The 22752-nt window shown below is 42.5% G+C and overlaps 1 protein-coding gene and 3 non-coding genes across 4 annotated transcripts; 3 read left to right on the top strand and 1 right to left on the bottom strand.

Annotated features, from left to right (window-relative positions):
- Positions 1–8799: 8799 nt before the first annotated feature.
- Positions 8800–8873, bottom strand: TRNAT-AGU (transfer RNA threonine (anticodon AGU)). The gene has a single exon. It is a non-coding gene; the product is annotated as a tRNA-Thr (tRNA).
- Positions 8874–13758: 4885 nt separating this feature from the next.
- TRNAR-ACG (transfer RNA arginine (anticodon ACG)) lies at positions 13759–13831 on the top strand. The gene has a single exon. It is a non-coding gene; the product is annotated as a tRNA-Arg (tRNA).
- Positions 13832–14321: 490 nt separating this feature from the next.
- On the top strand, positions 14322–14394 carry TRNAV-CAC (transfer RNA valine (anticodon CAC)). The gene has a single exon. It is a non-coding gene; the product is annotated as a tRNA-Val (tRNA).
- A 265-nt stretch (positions 14395–14659) lies between these two features.
- Positions 14660–22156, top strand: HMGN4 (high mobility group nucleosomal binding domain 4). The gene is given in 2 exon segments (NM_001193396.1): positions 14660–14782; positions 21449–22156. A coding segment is annotated over 1 exon segment (273 nt). The 5' UTR covers positions 14660–14782; positions 21449–21528; the 3' UTR covers positions 21802–22156.
- The last annotated feature ends 596 nt before the right edge of the window (positions 22157–22752 follow it).

Raw genomic sequence — 22752 nt, 5'->3', positions numbered from 1 at the left:
TAGCTTTTAAAAACTGATGGGAAATGCTGTTTGGAAGTGGAATTGTTGAACCACGTGGGAGGTGGGAGGGAAGAAATTGCAAAAGGTTTTGCCATTGTTTATTAGAACATTTCAGCTTAATCCATTGCCTATATGTTACATGCATTTCATTTAACTTTGCTATACTGTATATATTGTGTATATACTGGACAAATGAGTCCTGATTTTATAATATCTGGTCTGTAGCTATTAAATAGGTTGCCAATGTATGACAAAAGTAGAGTTAGTAAACGCATTTTGTACATTTTGTTAAAATTCATAGAGAGGCTGTCTTCTAAAAAGGACTTTTGGAAGTGAAATAACGTCAGCTTGAAGTGACACATGTGCCTATATCCACCAGTTTGGTGGTGGAGAGGAGTTGGAAGGAATGAAGGGTTCTAGACCAGAATGTTCCTATTTAGGAAACACTTTCACATATAACCATTGTTACATGTGTGTAGTTTATTCCGTAGTGCTATGTATATAGTGGACAAACTTAAGTCCTTATTTGAAACATCTCGTCTTGCTAGATGTTTAGAAGTGCACAAAGTATGTTAAAAGTAGATGTAGTAAATAACACGTTTTGTAGTTATCCTTTTGATATGAAATATTGTCTTGGAAATTGAACAATTCTCTGAGAAGTACACATGATGATATTTGTGCTGGTTCAGGGTAAAGGAGGAGCACAAAGTACAAAGGGCTTTCTACTGGTGTCCAGTGTGTTTATGATGAGGCATATTGACCATTGTCCCTTAGGTCTGCATTTTTATTTACTGTGCTGTGTATATAGTGTATATAAGCAGACGTAGGAGTCCTAATTTACATTTAGTCGATGTTAAAGATGTTGCCAGTGTATGACAAAAGTAAAGTTAGTAAACGAATACATTGAGTACACTTTGTGTTAAAATTCATAGGGAACATTTCTTAAAAACAGAAGTGAAATTGTTAAAATCCCCCCTAAGCATTACAGATGGCTTATAGCTGTCAACAGGGTTGGTAGAGGTCAGAAAGGGAAGGGTTCTAGGCCAGAATATTCCTATTTAGAAGATACTCAAATTATAGTCTATGTTATGTATATATACCATTTATTCAATGCTACTGTATATATAATGGAAAACTTCAGTGCAGTTTGAAACACCTAGCCTTTCTAGGTGTTTAAAAGTGCACAACAGCCAGGTGCAGTGGCTCACACCTGTAATCCTGGCACTTTGGGAGGCCTAGGCAGGCGGATCACAAAGTCAAGGGATTGAGACCATCCTGGCCAACACGGTGAAACCCCATCTCTACAAAAATTAGCTGGTCATGGTAGCGCGTGCCTGTAGTCCCAGCTACCTGGGAGGCTGAGGCAGGAGAATCGCTTGAACCCGGGAGGCAGAGGTTGCAGTGGGCGGAGATCATGCCACTGTATTATCCAGCCTGGCAACAGAGCAAGACTCTGTCTCAAAAAAAAACAAAACAAAACAAAAAAAAACGGTGCACAACATGGGTTAAAAGTAGAGGGTTAAAGTAACACGCCTCTAAGCATTTGTTTTCAGTACTTCTAGGAGTGGTTGCATTTGGGAATGGAACTGTTAAAACTTGATGCTTAGGAGTGTATGCTGACTATTCATTGGGTAGTGAAGTAGAGGAGGGGAGGAGGTATGCAGGGAGAAGGGTTCTGTGCCCCTGAGTTAGATTAGTTCAGATAGTCTAACCATTGTTCTATATGTGCATTTTAGTTAATATTGTGTATTAAAGGATAAACAACTCTTAATGCTCAAAGTATGTTAAAAATAGGTGTAGTGAATCCGTCCCTTTGGGAATGTCCTTCTGTTAGTTTTTAGGAAAGCCTGTCTTCTGGGAGTGACCTTTATTAGTCCACCTCTTGGAGCTAGACGTCCTAAACTTAGTTACTGGGGATGGTGGAAGAGGGAGAAGAGGAAGGGTGAAGGGAAGGGCTCTTTGCTAGTATCTCCATATCTAGAAGATGGTTTTAGATGATAACCACAGGTCTACATGAGTATTTTTAGTAAAGTGCCTGTGTTTATTGTGGACAAAGTTTATTATTTTGCAACATCTAACCTTTATGAATGTCTGAGGTGACAACATATGATAAAAACTAGAGCTAGTGGGCCGGGTACGGTGGCTCACGCCTGTAATCCCAACACTTTGGGAGGCCGAGGCAGGTGGATCACAAGGCTAAGAGATCGAGAACATCCTGGCCAACGTACCGAAACCCCGTCTCTACTAAAAATACAAAAATTAGCTGGGCGTGGTGGCGCGCACCTGTGGTCCCCGCTACTCAGAAGGCTGAGGCAGGAGAATCGCTTGAACCTGGGAGGCGGATGTTGCAATGAGCCGAGATCGCGCCACTGCACTCCAGCCTGGGCAACAGAGTGAGACTCCATCTCAAAAAAAAAAAAAAAACCAAAAACTAGAGCTAGTGAATTAGCCAATTTGTAAACACCTTTGTTATAATTGATAGAAAAGATGCATCTTGGACATGGAATTGTTAAACCACCTCTGAGCAGTATATTTCAGGACTTGTTCATTAGGTTGGCAGCAGAGGGGCAGAAGGAAGTATACAGGGAGAGAGAGATGTATGCAGATGTGTCCATATGTGTCCTTATTTACATTTTGATGATAGCCATTGATGTATGCATCTCTTTTGGCTGTACTATAGGAATACATTAAGTAAGTTAATGGAAATATACCTTGCTTATATTATAATGGTATAGCTCTGCTAATGAATTCTCTTAGAAACATTATATTTAGTGTATTCTGTTGCTGTATGTTTCATTTTAAATTGAGCATTAAGGGAATGCAGCATTTAAATCAGAACTCTGCCAATGCTTTTATCTAGAGGCATGTTTTTATCTAGAGGCATTTTTGTCTTCTATGAAATTTTTGTCCCAAGACAGGCAGGATTACATTTTTTTTTTAACAGATTGAGTTGGTGTAGTGTATTCTTGGTTATCAAAATACTCGCATAGCTTTGGGATTTTGAAAAATATTCATGATGTGTGAAAAATCATGATACATACTGTACGATATCAGTCCCCTAAGATTGGATGTTGTGCCTACACACGCAAAGGACCTAGAAGAACATGTCAAACAATAAACTGCTTGTGATTGTGAATGACTTTGTTCTTTGCTTCTTGTGGTTTTCAGTTTCCTATAATGCACATATTAACATATTAACTTTTAAAAATACAGGTTGTTTTAAAAGCCTGTTTAAAAGAAAAAAGAAATCACTGGAAAAGGCATCCTTTTCTTTGTATATGCTTTTGTAGAACAGTTATGATTGGTTTGGGTGAATGTGTTTTTAATTTACATAAGTGGTACTGTGTCATAGATCTCTTTCTTATTCCATTAGTACTGCAGTTTTGAGTTATGTTGCTGTGTGTACATCTAAACCAATTATTTTAATTGCTGCATAGAGGTCTGCAATGTGAAGTCACCTACTCTCCCACTTTACCACTACAAATAAGGGTTCCATCAATGAACATCTTCGTACATTTCAATTATGAGGCTGTGTAAGATTTTCCTTGAGATACAGCAGGAACACATTGCAGGTCATGAGATCTGACAATCTACTAATTTTGCAGTTCAGAACAGGACCTGGGACCCAGGGAGCATGATGTAGACACACAGAAGTTCATGGTTAATGACATCTCCAGAAATATTCCTCAAATTCAAGTTTCCTGATGTTCAGCCTGATTATCTTGAGCATTAATAGCTACCATTAGAAACATGAATAGGCAATGTTTCTATTTTGAGCTCATAATTTACTGCAAAGCTTCAATCAAAAACCTCAGATGACTGGAATTTTCTCTTCATCATTCCTTTTTAAAAAAGAAATTCAATCTGATTACCAAGTTACCAAAGCAGAATACAGAGTCAATCTGTTTTATGATCATTGATATTCAAAATTTTTCTGCTAAAATTTCTCTCCTAAAACTCTCAAAATTCACAAAAAGATTCAAGCATGCACTAAAAGAAAAATGAATTGATATGTGTTAGAAAGATCATCATCAACAAGGCTAGAAAAGAATAAAGTTCCCTCTTATTGCCCAAGTATTCACTCCACATATTCACTCCATTTCTGCCTACCCTGACATTCTGATCAAACATGGCTTTGAATCCCTCCTTCAGAGGTGGCAACATAAGACAAAGGAAGAAATGGCAAATAGGTGTACCACCTAGGGTAGCAGAAAAAACACTTAAAGGTGCTTGGAAGGCCAGCAGATTAGTCGAATTCAATTCAGGCTGCCTAGGCCCATCTCTGGATGCTGCCGCTTGTCGCCTACTTACCTTCCAGGAAAGTGACTTTGCATCCTTGTGCCTCAGTGCCCTTCTCTTTAAAACAGAGGAAATAATTGCACCTTTCCTTATAACTATGCAGTAAGGATTACATGACTTGGAATATGTAAAAAGATTAGAAGAGTGTCTGGCAAATAACAAATGCCTGGTACATTATATTTTTTTTTTCATAATTGAGTACCTGCTTGTATTAGGGTCCTTCAGAAATACCGAACTAATAGTCTATCTATCTATTAACTATGTATGTATGTATGTATGTATGTATGTATCTATCTATCTATCTATGCCTGTCTATCGAGAGAGAGACAGTAATTTATGATAAAGAATTGGTTCACACAATTATGGAGGAGGCTGAGAAGTCCCACAATCTGCCATTTGCTAGCTGGAGTCCCAGAAAAGCAGGTCATATAATTCAGTCTGGATCTGAAGGCCCAAAAGCCCCAGGAGTCAATGATGTAAATCCCAATCCCAATCCCAATCCAAGAGCAGGAGGAAAAAAATGAGATGTCAAGCAGTGGGATAGGGGGAGAAGAGGCGAATTCCTCCTTCCTCAACCTTTGTTCTATTAAGGCCCTCAGCGAATGGGAGAGATCATACCGGGGAGGGCAATCTACTTTACTGAGTCCCTGATTCAAATGATAATCTCATCCAGAAACACCCTGAGATAAGTTCTCGCGCTGTCACCTAGGCTAGAGTGCAGTGGCGCAACCAGGGCTCACTGCAGCCTCGATCTTCTGGGCTTAAGCATTCCTCCCACCTCAGTCTCATGAGTAGCTGGGACTACAGGTGTATACCACCACACCTAACTAATTTTTTATTTTTTATTTTTTTTTGTAGCGACATGAGGGTCTCACTATGTTGACCAGGCTGGTCTCAAACTCCTGGGCTCAAGCGATCCTCCTATCTTGGCCTCCTCCCAAAGTGCTGGGAGTACGGGCATGAGCCACCAAGCCCAGCCAGAAACAATGTGTAATCTGAGTATCTAATGGACCAGTCTAACTGACACATAATATTAATCAACACACTGCTGTTGGCCAGGCCCTGTGCTGGTCTCTGGAGATACAGCAGTGAAGAAGACAGGCACAGCCCCTGCGTTGAGAAGTAAACAGGCTAGCTCAGATAGATATGAAGCAAGTAGATGAGCATTGCTGCTTAGAATGCAATGGGAAACACAGTCCCTTCTAGTTCCACCTGCCCATAGGAGAACCTCAGCAGCCGAGCTAGAGGCCCTACTTAATCCACAACTTGTAAATTCAAATGCTATCCAAACTGCTTCGGTAAGGCATTGTCTTTTTAAAAGAAAGCATGAAACACCTGACACTTATCAACTGCCAAGTCCAATGTTCTCTAGCTATCTCCAGACAAAAAACAGTTTTAAGACTTGCACATACCCTCACCTAACTACCTTCCACTTCTCTGAACTGCGCATTCTCTTCCTCACCTTTAGTTACACAGTATTTCCTTTGCCCAGAGCGTCTATTCCACTCCTTCTCCCACATCTACCCTCTTGCCTTGATAAGTTCTATGTCTCCCTTGTGGCTCAGTGCGGGTATCACTTCTTCCATAAAGTCTTCCTTCCACCTTCGCCCAATCAGGGTTTTTGTTTGTTTTTCTGTTTTGTTTTGAATTTTTCAGCCTCAACCTCCTGAGCTCAAGAGATCCTTCCGCTTCAGCCTTCCGAGTAGCTAGGGCTACAGGTACACACCATTATGCCAGGCTAATTTATTTTATTTTATGTAGAGATGGTGTCTTGCTATGGACTATGTTGCCCAAGCTGGTCGTGAGCTCCTGGCTTCAAGTGATCCTCCTACCTTAGCATCCCAAAGTGCTGAGACTACAGAGGTGATCCCCACTGCACCCAGCCCCAACACAGGTTTGTTTCCAAATGTAACTGCAGGCCTAAGCAGTGGCCCAAGCCTGTAATTCCAACACTCTGGAAGACCTAGGCCAGAGTATGGCTGGAGCCCAGGAGTTGGAGAAGAGCCTGGACAATATTATGAAACCTTATCTCTATAAACAAAACACAAAAATCACCTGGACGTGGTGGCAAACACGTAGTGGCACACACTGGTAGGCCTAGCTATTCAGGAGACTGAAGCAGGAGGATTTCTTGAGACCAGGAGTTCAAGACTGCAGTGAGTTAGGATTGTGCTATTGCACCCGAGCCTGGGCAACTGACCCAAACCCTGTCCCTAAAAAAAAAATAAATAAATAAGCAAATGTGGGGCTGAGTGTAGTGGCTCATGCCTGTAATCCCAGCACTTTGGGAGGCCGAGGCAGGTGGATCACTTGAGGTCAGGAGTTCGAGACCAGCCTGGCCAACATGGTGAAGCCCGTCTCTACTAAAAATACAAAAAGTAGCCGGGCGTGGTGGTGGGTGCCTGTAGTACCAGCTACTCGGCAGGCTGAGGCAGGAGAATCGCTTGAACCTGGGAGACAGAGGTTGCAGTGAGTCGAGATCACGCCATTGCACTCCAGCCTGGGCAACAGAGAGAGACTCCATCTCTAAATATATAAACAAATAAATAAGCAAATGTGGCTCAAAGCACCCTGTACTCCCAATGGTATTACATCCCACTATACTATAACTGCCATTAAATTGTTTTCCCCTCCCATTAGCCTCTTCACCCATGTGTGATCAGCATGGTAACTGCCACATAATTGGTCATTGACAAATAGCCACTCACTAGACAAACAAGCATCTGATTGCAAACCGTTTCCACTTTTACATATAAATTGTTTCCATGATTTATCCATTTATGGAGAGCTAGGAAGACATAGGCTTTTGGGAAAGATGGTGAGACTCATCACCTGGAATATTCAATAGCTTCAGTAGCCAGTACCACTACTGCCAACTCAGTAGTAGAGACCATGCAATCTGTTGAGGGCCACTTGGCTACAAGCCTCCTATAAAGGTATTTCTGGAGCTGACAGAGCAGGAGAGTGGAAATGAGGCAGGGTTGGTAAGGGAATGAATTAGTGATTTAGTGTTGACATCTGCACCAGTGATCCAGCCTGTCTTATCATTTGAGGGAAGTTTGTATCTGGGCCTAGGGAAAAAGAACAGAAGATGGAAGGCTCTAGTGAAAAAAAAAAGAGTCTGCCTGTCCATTGCTGCTTGATGTTTGTAAAGAAAAGTGGGGAATTGGCCGGGTGCGGTGGCTCAGGCCTGTAATCCCAGCACTTGGGAGGCCAAGGAGGGCAGATCACTTGAGGTCAGGAGTTCAAGACCAGCCTGACCAACATGGTGAAACCCCATCTCTACCAAAAATACAAAAATTATCTGGGCATGATGGTGGGCGCCTGTAATCCCAACTACTCAGGTGGCTGAGGCAGGAGAATCACTTGAACCCTAGAGGCAGAGTTTGCAGTGAGCCGAGATCACACCATTGCATTCCAGCCTGGGTGACAGAGCGAGGCTCGGTCTCAAAAAAAAAACCACAAAAAAGAAAAGTGGGGAATTAAGCTGCAGAATGGGAGTAGAAAGTCTCCATAAAAGTAGAGTTGCTTCTGAGCTGTTCCTCCAAGTGTTGGGATTTTGTCTCCAGAGCTAGCACAGGAAATCATATTTCAAGCTTTGACAATCTACACAAAATAATATGCTCTGAAGGCAAAAGCCAAAGAAGTGGAACTTTCTGTGCCAGGTGAGCTGGGGGCTGGGTTTTGGGAGATGGGTAAGAGGGTTGGTAATAGTTACAGTGAACTTCCATTTTCTTGTGTTCCTATGTGGAGAACTTCTTCTAAGAGTAAAACTGACTTCTTTCCTACTTCTCAATTTCTCTTTCTTCCTCTTGGAGAATTTGGGAGAAGGCATCTCAACCCTTCCTGGACTTCTTCAGGTCAGCCTGCTCTAGTGGGCTCCATAAGCAAATGGAGGCTTCTCTCTGACAGCTTCTTTTCTCAAGTCTCGGTGACAAATATTTGTTTTTGCTTTGATTTGTTCCTTTCCAAAAAACTCTGAGTACAATGCAATCTTTTAAAATAGCGAATCACAACTTGTTTTATGTGGCCAGATCTTACTGTCTGCTGTGAATTTTCAGAGATGCTACAGCCTTCTCAACAACAGATTATCAATCATTCCAAAGATTGACCTTCCAAAAACATTACCTGCAGATTCTAACAATGAATCTGTTTAGGATGTCCCCAGGAAAGAAAAAAGAATGACCAAAGATTGTGATGTTGCTTGTAGTTTAAATTTGGTGTTTACCTTCGGCTTTCCCTCGTTCTTCTCGTACATGTTTTAAGAATACAACATGTGGAAGAAAAATGTAAGAAAAACAAGAAATTCACAATTTCATTATTCTAAAAGAAAGCCAAATTGATGTTTGCTTTTTTCATAAGCAAGTTGGTTTCACACCGGACGCATATAAAACACTTCGAAGGAGCCCCACAGCGGAAAATAACCTTTCACGTTACATTTCAAAGGTTCCATACATTTCAAAGGTTCCATGAGTACTTCGAAGGCAGGAAAACTACGACAGGCCCCGCTGGGATTCGAACCCAGGATCTCCTGTTTACTAGACAGGCGCTTTAACCAGCTAAGCCACGGAGCCACCATGCTTGCTTCTCTGCAAATGAGCATAGAAAAGAGATGATCTTTGCCTTTGTTTTGTGCATTGATTTACTTTCTTGTTACTGAGGTTTGAAAGTACCCAGACACTTCTTCAGACACTGAAGATTAACCTTGGCTTCGCCCCAAAAGACCTAAGAAACCGCTCAGTTGCAGGATAACGAAGTTTTTCGCTCGGGGGAGGTGAGAGGTGAGGAAAACACTGGCGATAGCCTGACCCCCGCCCCGGGGCGAAACAGCAAGCAGCTCATCCTAACGTGGGTGGGTAAAGTATGACCTCGGGCTTCAGTGAGAAGAGGGTAGGAAAGCGGGTAGCCAGCCACCTTTACAGAACACTCCTCCAAGTCGTGTAATACATTTACACCAGAGCACTTACGGCACCAAGAACTGATCCTAGCAGGAAGCAAGCTATTTGTTTCTTATTTCATGGCTTTTAAATTAAACTAGAATTAGATTAAAATTCCAGTCATTCCTTACCCCATTTCTTTCCGTTAAAACTGGGCTCCCCCTACCTGCTTAAAGATAACTAATGGAGTTCCAGAGTTGCTTCTTCAAAACGCAAGATTTGGCCGGGCGCGGTGGCTCACGCCTGTAATCCCAGCACTTTGGGAGGCCGAGGCGGGTGGATCACGAGGTCAGCAGATCGAGGCCATCCTGGCTAACACGGTGAAACCCCGTCTCTACTAAAAATACAAAAAATTAGCCGGGCGTGGTGGTGGGCGCCTGTAGTCCCAGCTACTCGGGAGACTGAGGCAGGAGAATGGCGTGAACCCCGGAGGCGGAGCTTGCAGTGAGCCGAGATCACGCCACTGCACTACAGCCTAGGCGACAAAGCGAGACTCCGCCTCAAAAAAAAAAAAACAAAAAAAAACAAAAAAAAAAACAAAAAAAAAAAAACAAAAAAAACCCCAAAAAACCCGGCAAGATTTAAGAATTAACAACTTAATCTTGGAAAGAGATAAAGAAGTTCCCTTCCCGGTATAGCTACACAGAAAGAGAAGCTTTCTTGTCCTGATACTTGACCAAAGGATCTGATTTGATGTGTCAAATTATCATTATATATGTGTGTGTGTGTGTGTGTGTGTGTGTGTGTGTGTGTGTGTGTGTGTGTGTGTGTACATAGAGAGAGAAAAAAAATTCTATATCGTCATGGGGGCTTATGTGTTCCCAACTTATTCTGTTCTCTATTAAAAATAAATCTGATCTTGGGAGTATAATTTGAACAAAGGGGTTTAAGGAAATTCTGAAGAGTATCCAAATTGTTGGCACAGCTGTGAAAGTAACTTCCCAAATGAAACCTGTAATTATATTTGGCTTTTTTACTTGAAATCTGTTGTCCTGGTGATTATGCTGAAACAGACATTTCAGTATTTCTTAGCTGTATCAATATTTGGAGGATTTCTCTGTCACAATCTAAGGCAGACACTGGCATGTACCTTTGCCTATATATGTGATGGGGGGAACAGTAAAAGGCCACGCCGACTAGAGTTTTCATTTTTATAAAAAGATGCAAGTCTATGAACTCAGCACTCACTTTGATTGAGACTCATGGAATAAGCACTTATTACTTTATTATTATACGATTAGCCATCATATTATGAGTGTGCTTGGAGCCAATATAATCATCATAAATAGCACAGTCACACCTAAAATGGCTTTAATCCAACTGTGGCAGGCACTAGACAGCAGAGCCAATAGTATTTTATTTTGGTTTTTCCTTTGACTGGCAGCTGACGAAGTTTGCACAGAATTTCTAGGATGTCAAAGGAGTTGTTTAGCCAGAGATAAGCCTTGGAAGCAAATTGAGACTTTGAGCAATCATTTACAGAACTCTTGGTGTGAACCGTATCTTCTTTTCAGTTCCCACTGTGATTAGGATGAACCGTGGAACTCTCACGTTGGCTCCGCTCCACACATCTGAAATTGGAGAGGATGCAGGTGGCTGTGTCACAGCCTGCTGACAGTCATGTAAAACAATGTGAGAGTGGCAGATGGTGCAGTTTTCCATATGCCTGGCAGTGAAACTGAAAAAAAAACTGTGCACTGAAACACAGAGGAGAAGAGTCCACCACTGTGATAGTTGTATGTGTCAACTTAGCTAGGCTATATAGTACCCAGTTATTCAATTAAACGCTAATCTACATGTTTCTGTGAAGTTATTTTGTAAATGTGGTCAACAATCAGTTAACCTTAAATAAAGATTTTCCTTTATGTAGATGGGCCTTATCCAATCAGTTAAAAGGCTTTGAGAGCAAAACTAAGACTTCCCTAAGGAAGAAGAAATTCTGTTTCAAGACTTCAGCGTCAGCTTCTGCCTGAGTTTCCAGCCTGCCCTACAACCCTACAGGTTTCAGACTTGCCAGTCCTCACCCTAGATATATATAAATATATACCTAGATTTATATATCTGCACTCTGTTTCTCCGATATATGCTGAAGAAAAGACTGGAAGTTGAAACTGGAACTGTCAGAAAAGACGTAGAAAGATTTTCAAAAACAAAGCGAAAGCATTTTTTTTTCTTTTTTTTTTTTGAGACAGAGTCTCGCTCTGTCGCCTAGGCTGGACTGCAGTAAGTGGCGCGATCTCGGCTCACTGCAACCTCCGCCTCCCGGATACAAGCAATTATCCTGCCTCCCGAGTAGCTGGGACCCACGCCAGGCTAATTTTTTGTGTTTTTAGTAGAGACGAGGGTTCACGATGTTGGCCAGGCTGGTCTCGATCTGCTGACCTCGTGATCCGCCCACCTCGGCCTCCCAAACTGCTGGGATTACAGGCATGAGCCGCCGCGCCCAGCCGAAAGCATTTCTTGTAGTGAATATAGCTAAGAAATTTGAGGTACACAAGGGAGGTCTTCAAAGCCTGCAAAACACAGATAAATTTTTTTTTTTTTTTTTTTTTTTTTTTTTTTTTTTTTTTTGAGACGGAGTCTCGCTGTGTCGCCCAGGCTGGAGTGCAGTGGCCGGATCTCAGCTCACTGCAAGCTCCGCCTCCCGGGTTTGCGCCATTCTCCTGCCTCAGCCTCCCGAGTAGCTGGGACTACAGGCGCCCGCCACCTCGCCCGGCTAGTTTTTTTATATTTTTAGTAGAGACGGGGTTTCACCATGTTAGCCAGGATGGTCTCGATCTGCTGACCTTGTGATCCGCCCGTCTCGGCCTCCCAAAGTGCTGGGATTACAGGCTTGAGCCACCGCGCCCGGCCACAGATAAATTTTTATAGACAAACACTGAGGAGAGTGAATGTGGACAGAGCCTACAACCAGCTGGGTTAAAGTCCATTTTTAAAGTGCTAGGTGGGACCTGTGACTTCCAGGGATGCTCTAGCCCCACCAACATGGAGAAACCCCGTCTCTACTAAAAACACAAAATTAGCCGAACGTGGTGGCACATGCCTGTAATTTCAGCTACTTGAGAGGCTGAGGCATGAGAATCACTTGAACCCGGGAGGTAGAGGTTGCGGTGAGCCGAGATCGCGCCATTGCACTGCGGCCTGGGCAATAAGAGCAAAATTCTGTCTCAAAAAAAAAAAAAAAAAAAAAAAAAGTTTTGGTAACCTATTTTAACATAATTAGTTTTCTTTTGAAATCTTACATATTTATTTTTTCTTTCGTATATTCAGAAGTATTATTCTGAGATAGAGTCCGGAATCGCCAAGCTGCCCTTGGGGTCCGTCGTACAAAACCTAACGAGAAGATCCCTATGCTACTGCCTAGGGAGGAATCCATAACCTAGGCCTACCTTAACGCTTATGCAGAAAGAGCAGAATATTTTTTGTAAGGGCTGTTGAAACCTTATGAACTGAAAACAAATCTTTTCTAATCTCAATGTGTATATTCTCAATATCAGGCAGTTTTACTCCTGTGTAGTAGACCTCAACTTACTTAAAATGCTCACCAGGCATGGGGATGATTTATTCTCAGAAATATGGACAAACCAAAATACACACATATGAGACGTTTGTTTGCTTCCAAAGTGAACAAGTGAACATTCATATGTGTGTCCGGGTTGATGCTCCTTATAAAGCTGTCAAATTCTGAGATCAAGGCCCTGCAGTAGAAGAAGCAGCATGCAGTGAGGAGGCCTAGCACAGTTTTGCTTAGTAAAATATTTGAAGAAAAAAAAAAAAGAACCACAGAGAGACAAATAAAAACTCAGACCATGTCACTGTACAACGGCTTCCAGTTTCCTACAGAATACCAGCCAGAGTCCTTACAAGGGCCTGTAAAGTTGGCCAGAGTCCTTACAAGGGCCTATAAAGCCGGAGGTGGTCTCCCAGAATCTCCTATTCCTCTCCACTGAGCACCGGCCTCCTCAACATAACTCCCAAGCCTGCTCCCACCTCCAGGCCTTTTTCCTAGCGATTTTTTCCCTGTTCCAGATCACTCTTTTCCCCTGATATCAGCATTTATCTCTCGTTCATCGCTTTCACAGCTGGCCTTTCCTATCCTCTTTCCCTGTTTTATTATTTTTTTTCTCCAATCGCTTATCACTATTATTTCGTTTATTTAGTGCTTTATTATCCGCTTCCGCCACTGCCATGTAATCTTAAGGACAAGGGTCTCTCATGTTTTCTTCACCGTTATCTACAGTGCCGTGAACACTAATACTGGGTTGAATGAACGAACGTATTAATGGAGCGGTGATACTGGGGCAGAGAGGATGCAGGGCATGCTTTTCACCGCCATCTTTCAGCCGGCAGAGACAGACCGAGAAAGGAATGAAGGCTACGGGGTGTGTGCAGAAGTAGCCACCAGGGAGTCCGTGCGCTGCGAGCCTGGACCAGCGGGCAAACGCGGCTTACAGGCCCTCGCCCAGACATTACGGGTACAACCTAGTTTCTTATGAAATACCTTGCTACCAACCAATATGTGGGGCCAGTGGCGCAATGGATAACGCGTCTGACTACGGATCAGAAGATTCCAGGTTCGACTCCTGGCTGGCTCGGTATATGTGCAGGTTTATTTTACAACTTTCCTACTCCGCCGGAGTAAGCGAATTCGTGCAAGGTAAATTTGCCTGGAAGTCTCAGAAGCAAGAGGGGCCGCTTTCGACAAGAGATGGGGTTATCATTTCTCTGGGGAGCAAATTCTGCCACTGACCACGTGGTAACGCCAACTACGTCATAGAAACGCTCGCCCTACCCAAGTCGTGCCCAGCCTCGCCTGACCATTTTGGCCGAAGAACGAAGGACCGTTCAGAGATATTAAAGTCTCTATCGTGTTCTTCCCTATTCAGTCGTTTGAAATGACTGCATGTGGCTTCAGTTTTAACACTGGAGAGGCTAGGTCTGAGCTGATCATTGGTTTTTCTGGTTTGAGAGTTCAGTACAGAGACGCATACGCACATCAGCAAAACTCGCACTTGAACGAAGAAACACCAAGTGTATTTACTATGCAGATAGAACTGCTTGCTCTGAGATGATAGCCCACCGTGAGTTTCCGTAGTGTAGTGGTTATCACGTTCGCCTCACACGCGAAAGGTCCCCGGTTCGAAACCGGGCGGAAACAGCTTTTTTTTTTTTTTTTTTTTTTCCCCCTTCATACTACGAAATTCTTACAGTGTGTATCTTTTAACGATTTTTCAGGCCATCATAAATTTCCTGTCTTCCTGTCTTACGAGGTCGGGGCAGCGGTGCTTAGGGCGGGCCTCAGAGGCTCACACACGTATCGCCACGGGGAGAACCGGCTCTCTCCGGCTTGAACTCGGGGCGGCTCCCCGCCTGCAGCCCCGGAAGCGCATCCTCACCTTCCTTCGCCTTCCTGTTCCTGGCAGTGCCGGGCTCCCCTAGTCTTCTCTATCTTGGGGCTGGTGCTGGCCCTGCCCACGCCTAGGGCTCCGGCGCGTCAAGGGCCTCAGCTGGGATTCCCGCGCCCCTCGAACGGCCACGAAACTCGGGTAAGTGCCTCACAGACTTTAGTACGCTACCCGGGAAAATGAGGGGCGCAGTGGGGGGTCCCGCCGCCGTCCATATACTTAGGACCCTCCTGCCAGCTGGCCCCGGTCATGATTAAGGGCCTTGGGCCCCGTGAGCCGCGCCTGTCTTCCCGTCTCCAGAGTAATCGCAGCATCTCTCCTGAGCTCCGAGTGTGAATCCCTGGGAAAAGCTGAATCCAGAGGTGGGGTCACAGAGAGCCGCAGGCCCGACAGGGATGAGAAGTCCTAATCGGCGCTCTAGGGCCAATAAAAGAAGGAAAGAAGGGGATTTGAAAGGATTGCTCCCGCAGGGCTGTGGCCTTGAAGAGGTGGTGACTGGCAGGTTGGACTGACCTGCCGTGGGCTCTCCTTTCCTCCCCAATTTACCTTCGAGAAACCCTCGTTGAGGAGACACCCAAGGGCTGAGTCTTCCTCCACTTTGACCTTTCGCTGTCCCATCACAAAGAAAAAATGGATCCCAAGCTTAAGAAATGGACCAGCACTTGTTTAGAATCAGGACTTGTGCCTTGGTGTTTGGCCTCTTACCTCTGCCTGCCACATGGCTTGCTTACAAGTTAATTGGATTAATCAAACGCTTTTATGAGAAAGTTTTGTTGTGCCACCTGGCAGCCTGGGGTGTACCCTCAGAGAGATTTCTTTCTTAGATGTATTACTACTTTTTCTAGGGATTAGCCAAGCCTAGCCTCTCAGATCACATTGCTCCAGGTTCCCTCAAATGACTGATAAGAATGCGATGTGTTTGTTTTTGTTTGTTTTTGAGACGGAGTCTCACTGTATCTCCCAGGCTGGAGTGTAATGGTGCTATCTCTCTCACTGCAACCTGCACCTCCCTCTACCTCCCGAGTTCAAGCGATTTTTGTGCCTCAGACTCCTGAGCAGCTGGGACTACAGGCGTGCAATACCACGTCCGGATAATTTTTGTATTTTAGTTAGAGACGGGGTTTCACCATATTGGCCAGGCTGGTCTCAGACTCCTGACCTCAAGTGATCCGCCTGCTTCGGCCTCCCAAAGTGAGATAACAGGCGTGAGCCACTGCGCCCGACCGAATGTGATATTTTTATGACCACGACAAAAGAAGGGCTGCATTCTTTGGTGGGTCTGCAAAATTAAAAAAAAAAAAGAAAGAAAGAAAGAAAGAAAGAAAAGGACAATGTTTAATGAGCTGTTTTCTTTTTACCATTTTCCTAAACAGGCTGCTTGGCTGGATGTTGACTTGAAAGGTCCATTCTTTGTTATCTTGCTGTTTCCCTTAACAAGACAACATCTTGGCTAGCAAGATAATATCTTGGTTAGCAAGACAATAAACTTGGCCATGTGCTCAACAGCAATCTGTCTAATACATTTTCATTTAAAATCCCCTCTCTACTACCCAGAAATATAAGCAAGTTATTGTGGTGCCCTGAAAGGGGGCAGAGGTTCCAGGGTCCTGGGAGATGACAAGAATTTATCCTCTTCATCTCTCTCTGATGCCAGTTAGCAGGAATACTTTAGCCTGGAAGCTGAGTGTGCCTCTAACCATCCTTTACAGATGGGTGACTGTTTGGGAGCTTATGGCTCACTCCTTCTCTTTAAACCAAATGCATTCTGGCAAGCTGCAACAGCAAACCTACCGTTTTAGACACCCTGCCTTTTCTCATCTTTCCTTTCTACCCCTGCATCTCCCAGTCTCTCTCACTTAACTCCCATGGAAACTCATGCTGCGTCTCTAATACTTTGGAAGATGAAGAACAAACAGGCCCTGGAGAGTGACTGACACCATGTGACCTCTTGCTTCTGTAGCACACAGCATCTTGCCTGTTAATCTTTTTATTTTTTATTTTTTATTGAGACAGAGTCTCGCTCTGTCACCCAGGCTGGAGTGCAGTGGCGCAATCTTGGCTCACTGCAACCTCCGCCTCCCGGGCTCAAGTGATTCTCCTGCCTCAACCTCCCAAGTAGCTGGGACTATAGGCATGTGCCACCACACCCAGCTAATTTTTGCATTTTTAGTAGAGATGGGTTTCACCATGTTGGCCAGGCTGGTCTTGAACTCCTGACCTCAAGTGATCCACCTGCCTCCACCTCCCAAAGTGCTGGGATTACAGGCATGAGCCACTGAGCCCAGCATTGCCTGTGATTTTTTTATTGTATATTAATTATATCCTTTATTCTCTCCTTCCTAAGCTTGGTGTTCATAACTTTCTTCCACGTCTTCCTTCCAACCCCCAAACACGATCTTTCCTTAAGTAAGAGGCAGGGAAGAAGAGGGGAGCCTTCTGATTTTGGGGTGGGATTGAGGCTAAAACCCAAATTAGAACTACCTCCCAGAAACACAGTTCTGTATCCATTGAAAGAGCAAAAAGATGCTGCTAAAATGTGCCTTGTGTTTGCTAGGGATGAGGTGAAAATGAGTATTGAATGAGGTGGCATTTTGGTCCATGGATTTGCTTGCTATGAAAGAGAAAAAACATGGAAAAATATATTTTGAGAGCTGGGTGAGACCCCCAAATTAATCTAATCCAAGATGTTTCCCTAGTCACTAAATTATTTATTTATTTATTTATTTTTTAATAGAGTCTCACTCTATTGCCCAGGCTGGAGTGCAATGGCACAGTCTCGGCTCACTGCAACCTCTGCCTCCCAGGTTCAAGCAGTTCTCCTGCCTCAGCATCCTGAGGAGCTGGGATTACAGGCACGTACCACCACCCCTGGCTAATTTTTGTATTTTTTAGTAGAGCCAGGGTTTCACCATGTTGGCCAGGCTGGTGTTGAACTCCTGACCTCGTGATCTTCCCACCTTGGCCTCCCAAAGTTCTGGGATTACAGGCGTGAGCCACCACGCTCTACTGAAGTCACTAAATTCTTACACTGTTCCCTCTTATGTTAGTCCGTTAGGGCTACCAAAACAAGGTACCACAGGCTGGGTGGCTTAAACAACAAAAATTAATTTTCTTTGACTTCTGGAGGGTAGAAGTCCAAGATCAAGATGTCGGCAGGTTTGGTTTCTTCTGAGGCCTCTCTTTGACTTGCAGATGGCTGCCTCCCACTACGTCCTTAGATGTGTTCCTCTATGTTGTCTGTATCCTAATCTCCTCTTCCTATAAGTACACCAGTCATTTGAATTAGGGCCCACCCATAAGACCCTATTTTGCTTTTTATTTCACTATTAGTTTTTTTTTTTTAAGCTATTTCTGCCAGTTAATTTAAACATCATGATCTTTTTCTGATGATAAAAATGCAAGTCTTCATGCTAACAAAAGGATTGGAAGAAGGATGAAGCAGATGTTCCTTCTCTCCTACAGCAATCTCATTAAATGAGGAGTTAAATTGAGAACGTTCATGAGAATTTCAGTCCAGTTCTGTGCAATGAAGAGGAGTGATTCAAAACTTTCACTAACTTGCTCTGTTGTTTGTTAATATAATGTTATTGGAAGAGTTATTTTAACAAAGGGGAATTGTTATATTTCTAAAACTTTTTAAATTGTTGCCATGTCTTGGGAAAATAACTTCAGTATGTGTCTTGATAATTTCTTGCCCTGATGATACCACTGAAAGTCATTTCTCTCTATTTCCAAAAGTTACACAGTTACTAGTAAGATTTATCTGCCAGTTAATATTCTTTTCTTCCACATGCATAAAGGAGTATTTGTAATGACTTTTATATTTTATCATTAACATTATTTTTTTGAACTCTTAAAATGTGTATTGTTTTTACATTAATAGGCTTCCTTTTTTTAGAGCAATTTTTGGTTTACAGAAAATTAAACAGAGAGTTCCCACATACTTCCTTTCCCCCACCTCAGTTTCTCCTAAGTTATTAACAACTTGCACTGGTGTGGTACATTTGTTACAAATGATTAACTAATATTGACAGCTTATTATTAACTAAAATATATAGTTTACATCAGGGTTCATTCACTGTATGAAGTTCTGTGGGTTTTGTCAAATTCATAACATCTACCATTATATAACATATGCCATTACAGTAGCATACAAAAGAGTTTCATTTACCTAAAAATCCCTTCCGTGCCACCTCAGATAATTTCTTCTAAGTTAAAACCACTGTGTGGTGAGAGCTCCTTCCTTTTCGAACCTCCTTGTCCTTTATGGAAATGGTAAGAGCTTTTACCCATCTCTCTGGCCCCTTTTCATTATATGTGTATCTATCTCCTACATTTGTAAGTTCTCTATAGAGTCGGTGACCTGGTCTCCTAATCAGCTTCCTAAAGGTGAGTTTCAAGAATTAAATCGTTATTTATATACTCAGATACAGCATCCAGGCAGCAGCCTATTTTTCCTGATTTTATTTTGTCACCTGCTGTATTTTGGCCTTTGACATGTGGAGATAATGGCCCCCCTACTTGGGATGGACTGCAATGGATCTAACTTGAAGAAAACTGAACGCAGGAAAAGAGGTTGTGTGAGCATTCCCACACCAGGAAATGGGCTGAGAAACAATTTTGAAGTGAGATGGAAGGGGAATGGTATGGGGTATCCATTCTTAGGGAAATGTGTGCTAGGCCAAAAGCTCACTCTTTGGTTAAACACTCTCATTCTCTGGTAACATAAAGGTCTCTAAAAATATATGCAGAATATTTGGGATAACCTTCTTTATTATTCATTGCCCAAGTTGGGTCACTTTTCAAAGTAAAAGGTAACATTATGAATAATTATACTAGGGCAACAGGTATAAATCAAGTCACCCTACTATTAGACCAAGTGATTTTCACTGGTTCCTTCATTGTAAGAGTAGCTCCTTTTGTTTCCTAAAAATTGTTAAAATGATTCCTTAATGTTGCATTTGAAAGAAAGGGAAAAGGACAAAAATTAGCAATAAATTTATGTAATGGCAAGGATTTCTTCAGAAGAGAGCAGGTCAGGTGTAGTTAGATCAGTAGAACTGTATGTCTCAGTGGCACCATTACTTTTTTATTTATTTATTTTTTTTTGAGGCAGGCTCTCACTCTGTCCCCCAGGCTGGAGTGCAGTGGCACAATCTGGGCTCACTGCAACCTCTGCCTCCCGGTTTCAAGCAATTCTCAGGTAGATCACCTGAGGTCAGTAGTTTGAGACCAGCCTGGCCAACATGGTGAAACCCCATCTCTAATAAAAATACAAAAATTAGCTGAGTGTGATGGTGGGCATCTGTAATCCCAGCTACCTGGGAGGCTGAGGCAGGAGAATTGCTTGAACCTGGGAGGCAGAGGTTGCAGTGAGATGCGATCACACCACTGTACTCCAGCCTGGGTGACAGAGGGAGACTCTGAGACTCCGTCTAAAAAAACAAAACAAAACAAAAAAATTCAAAACTGGAGCAATTTGGAGACAAGATTAAAAAAATAATAATAACATTGTAGAATGGGGCCACTCACAAGGTTACAGAATTTCCCAGAAAATGTTTTCAAGGGTGGGGCAGAAGGTATGATAGACAAAAGCTTTAAAAAAGTTACACAGTGCCTGTGAGTGCCAGCCCTAGGCCTAAGTCCTAATTACCCAAACTTAGACTCTTCTCTATTTCCTACCTGTGTGGCTCTCAATCTGTGCTCTGGGCTACCCACATTTTTTAGTATTTTTATTAATTCTTGAGTAGGCACATACAATTTTTCTGTGTAAGACAGATAATACTCCACCCATGTGCTTCCCCTACAGCTTAAAGAAGAGAACTCAACGTCCCCTATCTCTGGACTAACCTACATGCCTTCTGCAACCACATCCCTTTCCCAACTCCCAAGAGATAACCACTGGCCAATTTTTATTTATCCCCCTTTTTTTTTTTTCAAATTTTGCTATATGTTTGTGGCCTCAACATGTCATAGTTTTACATGTGTAAATGGATCTATAGTGTACCTATTCTTCTGCAACTTGCTATTTTTGTTCGTCATTATATTCTTGAGATTGATCCTCGTTTTTGAACCTAGCTGTAATGTATTTGTTTCTGCTGCTGAATAGTATTCCCTTTTATAGATACTACCAAAATATATATATCCCTTCTACTATTGAAGGACATTTGGGTGATTTACAGGTTTTTGAAATTACAGTGTTGCTGGAAACATTCTTGTGGAGATCTCCTGTCCACACCTCCAAGAATCCCTCTAAGTAAACACCTAGACATAAAATTGCTTTACATAATACCACTGTTTCCAGCGTGCTTTACAAATAACCACTGTTTCCTGAAGCAAATACACTAATTTGCACACACACACACAGCAGTACATAAGGGTTTTGATTGCTCCCTATCAGTTGAGTCCTTGATATTGTCAGACAACTTGGTTTTCTTCAATTTGATAGATATGAAATGTTATATCCTATGCTTTTAATATGTACTTCTTATCTATTTTTAGGTGCTTATTCCTCACTCATGCTTCCAAGAAGTACTTGTTAACATTTTTTGCCATAGTTTTAAAATTTTCATTTTGTCCTTTTCTCATGGATCTGTAGGAATGCTTTATGTATTCAGGATTCTAACATTTTGTCCATTATATGTGTTACACATATCTTTGCCGAGCTGGTAACTTATTGTTTTACTATTACTGTGCTATCTTTTTTGATATACACAAATTATTAACAATATAGTCAAATTTGATTTTTAATGTTTACATTGGTCAGTCTTTCCCTTTGTGGTTTACACTTTTTGTGTCTTGTTAAAGACATCTTTCCAGGAGCAGTGTGAGGAGGACAGAAACACCCACCAGGACTGCTCAAGTCGCCTGCCAACACTGCTGCCACCATGCCAAAGAGAAAGGCAAAAGGAGATGCTAAAGGTGATAAAGCAAAGGTGAAGGATGAGCCACAGAGGAGATCAGCGCGGTTATCTGCTAAACCAGCTCCTCCAAAACCAGAGCCCAGGCCTAAAAAGGCCTCTGCAAAGAAGGGAGAGAAGCTTCCCAAAGGGAGAAAGGGGAAAGCAGATGCTGGCAAGGATGGGAACAACCCTGCAAAAAACCGAGATGCCTCTACACTCCAGTCCCAGAAAGCAGAAGGCACTGGGGATGCCAAGTGAAATGTACATTTTTGATAGCTCTGTCTTATAGTGATTCTACTGTTTGAAATACTATTTTTTTAAATCAAGTTTTATAAAACCGTAGAATTTTGGCTCTCTTTTTTAAGTTATGTTGTTAGCACATAGGACACTTCCTTGTTGTCTTTTGTGGAAAGGGCAAATACCACTAATAGGGTGTATCTCAGAAACTGAATTGAAATAGGGGAAAATAGGATTTTCTGTCCTGTTTGAAGATTATTCTTGATTCCCTTGATTCCCAGGAGAGATTCTCTGACATTCACATGTCAGCCACTTTGGCACAGAAGCCTTACAGTGTGGGGAACCAAAACTTCGTGTCTCCTCTTTCCCTGATGCCATCAGCATAGACTTGACTTCCTTAAACCAAGAGTCTTGATGTGGCCTTGGCAATCCTAAAATCAACTGTGTTAGGTAACAAAACTCAGGCTTTCTGTTGATAACATCGAGATGGTGTCACTCAAAAGAGCCAAGATTCCTGTTTTCAGTTTGTGGATCCATCCTGCTGGTTTTACTGTATTCCCTCCATGTCGAAGCGGGCCTGTGAAAAGCTCATACAGGCCTCATGTGAAGTGTCCACCCTTTCTGAAAATCTTTCTTGTTCAAAACAGCAACAACCTATGTTGTTAACTTTTACAGTGACTTTTAGAGGAGGGGAGTTTGGAAATTGTAAAATGTTATAGATTGTTGCCTATTTCCTGCTGAAAGTAAATGTTTTTAAAAAGTATCATATAAAGCTGAATACAAGTTAGTTTGGGGGGAGATCCTTTCCTACCCAAAGTCGTAAATATATTCTTTACTGCCTTGTAGAAATTTTATACTTTTGCCTTTCACATTTGTCTTTAGTCTGTCCTGAACTGATTTTTGTGAAAATTATGAGTTAGAAATTCAATTTAACATTTTTCATATTTCAAAGTGGTTGTCTCTGCACTATTT

This window comes from Macaca mulatta, chromosome 4, assembly GCF_049350105.2.
Source record: "Macaca mulatta isolate MMU2019108-1 chromosome 4, T2T-MMU8v2.0, whole genome shotgun sequence".
Classification (NCBI taxonomy): Eukaryota; Metazoa; Chordata; class Mammalia; order Primates; family Cercopithecidae; genus Macaca; species Macaca mulatta.
The sequence above is the reverse complement of the archived record's forward strand: the minus strand, read 5'-3'. Positions and strand labels throughout refer to the sequence as shown.